At 43.0% G+C, this 9,987-nt stretch overlaps 1 protein-coding gene across 1 annotated transcript in view; it reads right to left on the reverse strand.

Moving 5' to 3' along the window:
* Positions 1 to 2,778: 2,778 nt before the first annotated feature.
* Ccdc192 (coiled-coil domain containing 192) overlaps positions 2,779 to 9,987 on the reverse strand; it is a 255,390-nt gene continuing 248,181 nt past the window's right edge. Inside the window, exon 6 of the mRNA XM_023715301.1 lies at positions 2,779 to 3,062. Within this exon, the coding sequence (XP_023571069.1) occupies positions 2,779 to 3,062 (284 nt within the window). The remainder of the gene's footprint in view (positions 3,063 to 9,987) is intronic.

Genomic DNA, 9,987 nt, shown 5'->3' on the forward strand with positions numbered 1-9,987 from the left:
AAGTTCATATTCCTCCAGGTGGGTGTTGCTTGGATCTGGCTGGGGTCTGGCTGCTGTGCTCCACTTCTTCTTGGTGCAGCCCTTAGAGGTGAACTCTTTGTGTCTCTCTGGCAAGATGTTCTGCTCCTGAATCAGCTGGGTGGGTCTTGCCTCTAGCCTCTTTGCAGGGAGTTCTGCTGAAAGGTTCCACGCTGGGTCTACACTATGGGTAGAATGAGGATCTGAGGGCCCCAGGTCCTCTTAAAGCTTATCCTGAAAAGTATCAGTGAAGAAATGTCAGCACCCCTCCCCCACTGCAGCGTCAGCCTCAAAGAGCAGAACCTCTGACTGGAACTGAGACATCCGGCTGGGGCTAGTGAAGATCAGGAAGCTTAACCAAGGAGATAATGGGGTTTAGAGAAGTTTAGAGAAAAAGGATTTGGAAAGGAATTCTTTGAAGGCTGAAGGAGAGTTGAGGAAAAAGGAAAAAAGTGCTTTGAGCTCTCTTCTGGAGTAGGTAAGTGTTTATGCTCAGTGAGTGGTAAGTTAGTCTCCTCTCCCCTCTCCCCTCTCCCCTCTCCCCTCTCTGTATTTAGGATAGGGTCTACAGGGTCTCAGCACACAGATCAGACTCATAGTGGTCCTTCTGTTTTCAGCCTCCCAAGGGCTGGCATCACGCCCATCAGCCCAGTCTCAATCACCCTTTCAGCAGGTCCTGGAGGTGGGGCCAGCACAACATGTCAGGGATCGAAGCCCTCCCCTGCGTCTGCCTAAGCAGTCGCTTTAATCAGCTGAGCTATCTGGCTGGCCCAATCTCATTTTTTTATTTTTTATTTTATTTTGTTTTTTGCGGAACCGGGGATTGAACTCAGGCCCTTGCACTTGCCAGGCAAGCGCTTATTCTATTGAGCCATCTCCCAGGCCCTCATTTTTTGATATTGAAGGACACCTGTGCATGAGTGCAGCCTCTGCATATGAAAGTGAGGTTATGTACAAATCTAAGAATACTGTAGTTCTTTTAAAAACAGAAAGTAGTAGAAGGTCCCATTTACATTTATTTTGTTTATTTTCTAGTAAACCTCAAGAGTCACAAAGCTATCATATGTGAATCTAAAACTCCAACTACTTCCTATGCTTTTTAAATGAAAGTATGGGGAAAACCCTGTCTGCTAGAGAGTCCAGATCCAGGGTCAGATTTTGTGTAGAGAAGTAGGATAAATAACTCACTCCAGTTTATAAAGAGCAACCCTTGCTCCAAGGATTGTCCAGCAGCGTAGGAGCATCAGAGTGAGCTCTCTCCCTGTTATAAAATGTAGCTCTTGGCACACGTATCACGAGCATTTGTTAAACTGCATTTCCTGGGCCCTAGAACAGAGGCCAGGTATATACATTCTTTTTGATTGTTCTTTTTAAAAAATTCAATTTTGATTGTTAGTTTGAAAAATATAGAGCTATGAAAGTGATTAATAGAAAAAATCTTTATCAAAATTTTCAGTAAAAAGGATGTTCAAACATTCAGAACTGCTGGTCATGCTTGCTCGGTGGACTTGAGACCCTCCACGAAGGCCGTGCTGCTCAGGTGTAGCCCACGCTCCCTCAGCTTTCCTCCTCAGTTTCCCTACTCCTTATAATCAGCCTGACATTTAAGCAGACTCTTGTTTGTCTCTGAACTTGGTAATGAAAGTTGTGATTCTCATGTTCTGTAAATTTCTAACACTTTTAAAATTTATTACTGTGTCTAAATGATAGAAAAGCTTTGATGAGTATTTGTCCAATGGCTTGGATTAAATTGAGAAACAGCAGTACAGTTGCCAGCAGTCTAGAGTGGTCTTCCTGAGCAAAATTTTACCACAACACCAAGACCAAAGTCTCCCCAACAGCTAGTGCCCAGTTGTTTCATTTGGCAGGGAAACAGTATATTTGAGAGACAGGTGGGAGAGAAGTATGACATGATTTATTCTAGCCCATTAATCATAAGATACATTTCTTTTTCTCATTCTCTGGTTTTCTTGCCATTATTTTTGCTGTTCACAGCTCCGGGGTATGACCATAATAGAATAGTGTATTTTGCTTTGGTCGTAGTCTTAGTCCTGAGGGAAAAAATCAGTGCTGTGTGCTTTCCCAGATAGATGTTGTCCCAGGACAGTTTTCCCAAAGGAAAAACTGATTCATACAGTCTTTTCCTTTTGTTAAATTGCTTTAATTTTACCTCATTTCTACCCTTACTAATGTTATAAAATGTATGCCATAAAGAAATAAATTCCAGGGGACATCAAAGGAGAGAACTTAGGGCCGTTCACTTCATTGGCAAAGATTCAACTCTTCCATGCTGTATGAACATTTCTGAGGTTGAAGCTGGCCCTCAGGGACAGCTTTCTGTTCACAGCATGCTGCACACCAACACAAGACTGGTGCCACCCCTCCCTCAGTGTGACATATCTTTGCTAAGATGATAACGCTGTATTCTGCCACTGTCTAGTTTCATGTTCCTTTCTCTACCTGTCTGCTCCCAGGCAGCAATGTTTAAATACAATATTCTGCAATTGTGTGGTTATATGACTACTTCTGTCTAAGAGAGGAACATTCAGTGTTGGCTGCTGAATACTTCCCTTTCTTTTGTTTCCTTCCAATGTGAACATCACAGAAAACAGTCAAACCCATGGACTTGAACTTGAGAAACTACTTGTGTGTGAGCACCGTGTGTTAACCAATTGATCTGGAGCTCCTTGAAAGACAACTTGTGTTCTAGACACAACTTTAATGACTCACTACACTTTTATTGTTTTCTTACTGTAATCTTCACAAATTCTCATGTGAGACCACAGGAATAATTCTGGTAGAGAACAATGGGGCTCCTTTTAAGCACTGTGGAGTATCCTCAACCTCTTGGGAAAGAAGGCAACCCCGCTCAGCTTCTAGCTGCTGAATCTTCCTCTCCTTTTCTTCCAGAGCTGCTTCTAGCTGAATGATCTTCTCACTCTGCAGGGAAAGCTGTGTTGACAGCTCCATAATCAAGCTGATTTTCCTGTTTTCTTCTTCCACTGGTAGGAGACCTTCATAGCACTCTTCCAAAAACCCAGATGCTAAAGCAAACAAGAAAAGGAAAATCTGAGCAGTTTTAATTAGAGTTCCCAGAACTTAAAGAAAGGGAAGATGAAAAAGGTTCATTTCTCACGTTCTAAAAGGAAAGCAGAGTGTTACATCGTCTGGTTAATATACTGAGAAGGAAAAGACCCAATGAAGGGAAAGATTTCGGTGTTCTTGAAAGAACTTGGAAGCCTCTAGAGAGTGAGGAGAATCAGCCTTCGCCAAATCTTTTTCCTTTTTTTAAATATTTTGTGCTTATTTAACTGTCAGTTAGCTATGGGAATGATTTAACCTTGAAAATTAGCCTACAACAGTCATCTGAGCTTTGTGTTATCTTTTTCCCTCAGAACCTTTCACAAGAGTAAAACCTTCCCCATCAAGTACAAAAAAAAAATATGCTTTGAATGAAATTTTTATTTAATTGAGAAAAAAATTTATCATTGCCTCTTCTGGGGAAAATGATAGAAAAGACAAGTTTCTCAACCCAAGTCAGCTTCAGAGTAGGAAGGGGCACAACTTGACGTCATCCAGGAAACTTCTGTATTTCAACAGTGTCTCCCGTAGAGATCTAGGTTTTTTTGGGTCTGAAGACATTTCAGCCTTTTAAAATACAATCGCAAATTTCTCCTGAAAATAAAGCTTATTCTTTGTCAATTTTTGCCACCTAATCCCTTAGACAATGATAAAGATCAGAGTAAGAAGGGAGAAAGGGAGAGAGAAAAACTAACAAAGACATTAGTGACTGTAGCAGGGACTGCTTGAAAACATATCTCAGAAGCTTACCCAAAAATGTAGCTCCGTGAAGTAAACCTTATATTACTGGACCTTAGCAGCAGTGCCCTTCTTTCTCATTCTTTTCTTGAAAATTTCACCAAACTATACAAAAGAAATACTTAGGTATAAAAAGAAGAGGAAGTCAAGGGCTTGGGTGACATTTTAAGAATAATGGAACCAATAGCATATCAATGAACCTAGCACATGGTTTAGACATGTGATTGCTATAACTGAAAGTTCGATATTTACTCAGTCTCCAGTGAAAACAATTCTTATAGCTGCACCTAAGGAAAAAAACTATTAAGCCAGGATACAAAACCTGCTACTGTTGTGTACCACACATCTAAAGATTAGGCAGCTTTGCTGAGTTATGGCTGCAGGCCAGGCAGGCATCACCTATTTCTCAGCAAGTAAGGCTGACAGGCTCCACCACTTCTCAAGGGATCACAGGTCATCACACTGCCCAATCTACAGGGTCTTTTTGGTTTCATAAATGTATTAAGAGGATAGTCAGGAAGACTGGTACACATATGTAATCCCAGCGCTTGGAAGATCACCATTTGAGGATAGCCTGGACTACACAGTGAATTCATAGCCATCCAAAACCACATAGCAAGACCCCATGTCAAACAAACAAACAGTATTAGAAGGAGCAATTTGACCATTCTCTGCTGTTAGACATTCTTATTAACAATTACTAAGTTTTAAGCATCTATATGGAATCTTTTTCTCTGATTATTTGAAATTCTAGTGTCAATATTTAAGAACATGGTGGTTTTTGAGGTGGGAGTTGGGGCGCAGCAAAGTGGCTGGGAGAGTGGGCATGGCCTGTCAATCACAGAGGTCCGGGACGTAGGTGCAGGACTGCTTCTGAGCCCTACACTCGGCCCCAGGAAGAGAGCATTGTTAACTCTTCTGGCACAAGATCAAATAGGATTTTGTTTTGTGGAACCGGGCATTGAACTCAGGCCCTTGCACTTGCCAGGGAAGTGCTTATTCCGCTGAGCCATCTCCCCAGCCCCTCAAATAGAGTTTTGACAGGGTGACCTGGATCTGACATCTGAATGGGAGACATAAAAGGTGGCAGTCCCTTGTGAACCATCTAGCCAGACCACTCTGCAGAGTACCCATTTTTCTCCTTCCTTGGATGGGCTCGATTCACCTCACAGAGCATACTCTTTCCTACTTTTAAAACCTCTAACAAACATAAAATGTTGCTACTTAATTTCCTGTCTAATGCTTGTTCAGGACAACAAGCCCAGAAAAAACCCTGGAAAGAGTACACTACCTCAGAACCCAGATAACAGTTTGAGAGGATAAGATAAAAGAGCCATGAAAAAAATTCAAACTTCAAAGAAGCATCCTGCAATCAGCATGTGCTTTCCAGCCCAGGAGGAGGAGTGCAAGGGCAAGCAGCTCCTCTGCAGATAGCCAGGGCCTGCTCACCTTTCTCTTTCTCTAGAAAGAGCTCTACTGTCTAGTATGGTAACCATGTATCCTCAAAGTTTACAGAAAATGAGAGCATGGGCATCTGTCTTTGAGAGAATGGGTTCATATGGGCTACACTAAGGTTTTTTTTTTTTTTTTTTTTGGGGGGGGGAAGGGTCTACAGGGTGTTCAGGGTCTCACTACTAGATCGGACTCCTAGTGATCCACCTGTGTACAGCTTCCCAAGAGCTGGGATTATAGGAGTGCACCGCCATGCCCAGTCTCAATTGCCATCTCAGCGCACCCCCTGGTGGGTGGAGCTGGCACGGCAGGCCTGGGGATCGAACCCCTGGCCCCTGCACCTGCTTGCAGGTGCTTTAATCTGCTGAGCTATTTGGCCGGCCCTTTTGGACTAAGTTTCAACACAAGTGGAAATAAAATGAAAAGTGCCACATATGGGAGTAGGAAGAGGCTAGGGGGGAGAACAGTAGACAGGAGGGGACGGCTGGGCCTCGGAGATGCAGCGGGGCCTCAGGAGCTCCTCTTGAATGTGCCTGCCTGACAGCTTCTTTTGTAGGTCTCTCCTCAAACTTTCTCTCTCAGCCTCTCTTCTTTCACAAGAATTTTCCTTCAAAAGACATGCATAATGAAAAAAAAGTTTTGAGCCATTGTCTCTGACCAATTTCTCTCTCTCTCTCTCTCTCTCTCTCTCTCTCTCTCTCTCTCTCAATAAGGCTCTTATTTACCTTTTTCTAATGAATAAGGTAAAAAAAATGCAGCAGAAAGGCCTTACATGGGCACTTCCAGAGACACCACACCTACATTTTCTGACTCAAAAGAGGCAGAAGGAGAAAATAAGTGGGTGAATTAGTCTGCTTGGAATACTAAAAAACCCCACTGTGTTGCTTAAGCCAGTGGTCTTGAGATTTTCGGCACCAGGGACCTGTTTCCTGGAAGATAATCCTAGATCCCTTGCATGTCCCATTTCCAGAAGGATTTGCACTGCTGTGAGACTCAAATGCCACTGCTGATCTGACTGGAGGGAGAGCGCAGGTGGTGATGGAAGTGCTAAGGAAGGGCTACAAGTACAGAGGAAGCTTTGCTCGCTTCCCAGCTGCTCACCCCTTTCTGTCCAGCCTGATTCCTAACAGGCCTAGAACTGGCTCTGATCCACGGCTCTGGGGCTGGAAGACCCCCTGGCCTAGGCTATAGATTTCTATTGCTAATGGTTTTGGAAGCAGGAAACCCCACATCAGACCGTCAGTATGGTTAAGTTCTAGTGAAGATTTACAAATGTACTCACCTTCTCTCTGTGTCCTCACAAGGTGAGGGAAAAAGGACTGAAAGCTCTCTGATGGCTCTTCATTTGGGGCTCTAATTTCATTATGAGGCCCCTCCCCCCCGTGACCTCATCTCGGCCTAATTACTAATTACAGTCCCTTGCATAAGCCTACTTCTCTGAAGGCCATAACTCCAGGGGTCAGAGCCTCAAACAATTCAGTCCATAGCATGGGGAGAAGACAACTGAAAAGGACTAGAGAAAGAAAATGCACCTGAAAAGAGGAGGGCTGGCCTGAGATCTTTGCTTCCCCTTTCACTGCTCTGCATTCTACCTGAGAATACTGATGAGTAGGCAAGCTCAGGAGTACGCACACTGAAGAGGAAATATCTCACAGATTATTTTACCATCAAGTGATCTTTTAACACATATGATATAGTTTTACTTGTAAACACATTGCATATCATAAAAGCGTTCTGAGCCCTTCAACAGCATGACACCCTGAGTGTCTCCCATCCTATGTATATATTAAGAATAGTCCTGGTGAGTCTTCTTGACTCTACCACTAACAATCATTCTGGTCTGTCTTCACCAAGCCTCCCTGCTGTGTAACAGGGCAGGGCTTGTGCTTCTCACATCCTGACAGCTTTTATGTGCCACATCTCAAATATCCTCAGACTTTCTTAGACAGCTGGGGGCAGACGGATGAGCTCACCAGAGCCATTCCTGCCTGATCACCGAGGTTCTGTAAATCCATGTTTGATCCCACACCTGAGACTTCAAGAGACCCAAAGACACCCACAGGAAGCACCTTCAGGCTTTGAGAGAGAGGAAAACCTAAGCAGCCATAATTAAAACATGAATCGAGCACGTTTCCAGAGGCTTGTAAGCATACACCTTTTCTGATTATTTTCTCCTTTCTGCCTGTACTTAAAATAGATGTTAGGAGCCTGGGATTATAGCTCTGGGGGAAAGCATTTGTCTGGTATCCACAAGCTCCACAGTGGGTGAGAATGAGGCACAGGGTCATAGCAAGGAGGAGACAAGGACCACAAGTTGAAATTGGGTATGGTTAGAAAAAGGTAGAAAGTAGGGAAACTTCCTTTTGCAGCTGGGCCACACTGGGTTCTCTTTGTGTGGCAGCCATGAAGGACCAAAGACCCAGAATAAATGGTGACATTTGCTTTTGGCCACTTCCAGGTCTTAGTTCTTCATAACCTCAGAACCTTCATGTTCTTAGCAAAGTGCCACATAAGTATTTGATAAAAAATAATAATTACTAAATAAGTTATAGAAGAAGGAATTAGACTTTAAGGAGTAGCTCAAAATCCGAGAATTGGAATGTATTTGGGGAATAAATAATCTAGCTTTGTATGCCACTCACTATAGGAACTCTTTCTTTAACACTTCCATGATGATTTTCTAATAAAGTAGCTTGCTTTCAGGTACATCATGCCAAATTGTGATCAGTGGGTAAAGTCTGCTCTCACCTGCATACAAGGGATTGAACTCAGGATCACAGGAATGCTAGGCAAACACTGTACCACTAAGCTAGATTGCTAGCTTCAAATGTTCCTTTTTTTTTATCTCTGCAGGTACAAGCTGTCATAGAGATAGATTACAGGTAAAAATCTATGACGCATGCACAGGGAGATGACTAGGATACACCTGTCGTGAATCACAGAAATTGCACGGGGTGTCATGTTAGGTCAGATCTAGAACAGGTGAGAACATTGCTTCAGCAACCCAGAAAGTTGAGTTTTCTATAATAGTGATACAGAATTGAATACTAAGCCATTAACATCTGAAAACTTTTTTTAGATTTTCTAAATATTTTTCACTTTAAAATTTTATTTATTTATTTATTTGGTACAGTGTCTCACTACACAGCTCAGATGCGTAGTAATCCATCTGTCTCAGCCTCCTCCAGTGCTGGAATTATAGGTGTGCACGACCATGCCTGGTTTTGCTGGCCTGCTTGGTGGGCCCAGGGCAGAGTGGGCACAGCATGTGGTATGGAGGGATTAAATCCGGGTCATTGTGCTTGCCAGGCAGATGCTTAGACTGGCAAGCTATCTCCCCAGACCTCTCAATATTTTTTTCTAAAAGGGGTTGCTCCCCTGTAGATCTCTGTACTGCTGCCACCCAAAAGTATTCATTGAACAGAGAAATATGGAGAAACTCTGACCTTGTCTCTGAATCAAATAGCTATAACCACGGGAGGCATGCTGCTCCCAGTCAGATGTTAGAGAGTGAGTATTCCATCCTAGTTGTGTTTTTGTATGTTCATTTGTCCTAGTAATTAGCGAGTGGGACTCTGCACACAGAATAAACAAGATGTGATGTTGGCCTGTACAGTCACAGCTCCACTGTGGGGCTGGGAAAGGCAGCCCTGCATTAGACCCCGAAGTATATTTATGATTAGCTTAGACAAACACCTGCACTGGGTACGCACTTGTGAAAGTTTACTTTTCTCTCTGCCTTTCAAGTGGATGACCAAGCCTGCCAAGTATTTACTCTACAAGAATTTTCCTGGTGAGGTGATTCCATGCCTCACTCTCCCAGAGCTGCCCAGGACTACTGTTTGGCCTAAAAGACTATCAGCTTCCTCTTCTGCACAAATCCAGCATTTCATCTTGATTTTTAAAGTTCCTCTCCTCTGACTCACTTCATGTTGGTTATGAAAGCTGTGCGTATTTGTCAACAACTACGAAAAGGCCTAGCTTCATCTCCTGTCATACTTGGGTTTATAATCTGACACGCCATTAGGATGCACATTTATAATTCTAACAGTTGTGAGGCTGAGGCAGGAGGATGGCCAGCAGTTTGAGGCCAATCTGGGTTACCTATAGTTTATCTCTTGAAACTCAGATTAGCACTATGTCATAAAGTTTTCTGCATTCTCCCTCTTTACTATTTTTGTTTGTATAAGAAGGCCAGCCTTGGCTAGACATGATGATAATGCTGATTCCGAGACTGTAGCCAGAGGATCACAAGTTCATGACTAGCCTGGGCACCTTAGTGAGACCCTGTCCAAAGTAAAAATTTTAGGGTTTGCTTACCTTTGTTTAATACTATTGTGATTGCATAAAAGTATATGTGACATCGCTCATGTTTTTCTTTTTTTATTTTAGGGAAGGGTCTACAGAGTGTTTAGGGTCTTGCTACTAGATCAGACTTGTAGTGATTCATCTATTTACAGCCTCCCAAGAGCTGGGATTACAGGCATGTGCCATCATGCCCAGTCTCAATTGCTGTCTCAGCATGCCCCAGCCCTGTCCTTGCTTGCAGGCGCTTTAATTCGCTGAGCTATTTGGCCTGCCCTTCTCCCTTTCTTTCTTTCTTTCTTTCTTTCTTTCTTTCTTTCTTTCTTTCTTTCTTTCTTTCTTTCTTTCTTTCTTTCTCTTTTTTTTCAGAAAAGGGGATTGACTCAGGCCCTT

This window comes from Octodon degus, unplaced genomic scaffold (assembly GCF_000260255.1).
Source record: "Octodon degus isolate 3935 unplaced genomic scaffold, OctDeg1.0 scaffold00040, whole genome shotgun sequence".
Lineage (NCBI taxonomy): Eukaryota > Metazoa > Chordata > Mammalia > Rodentia > Octodontidae > Octodon > Octodon degus.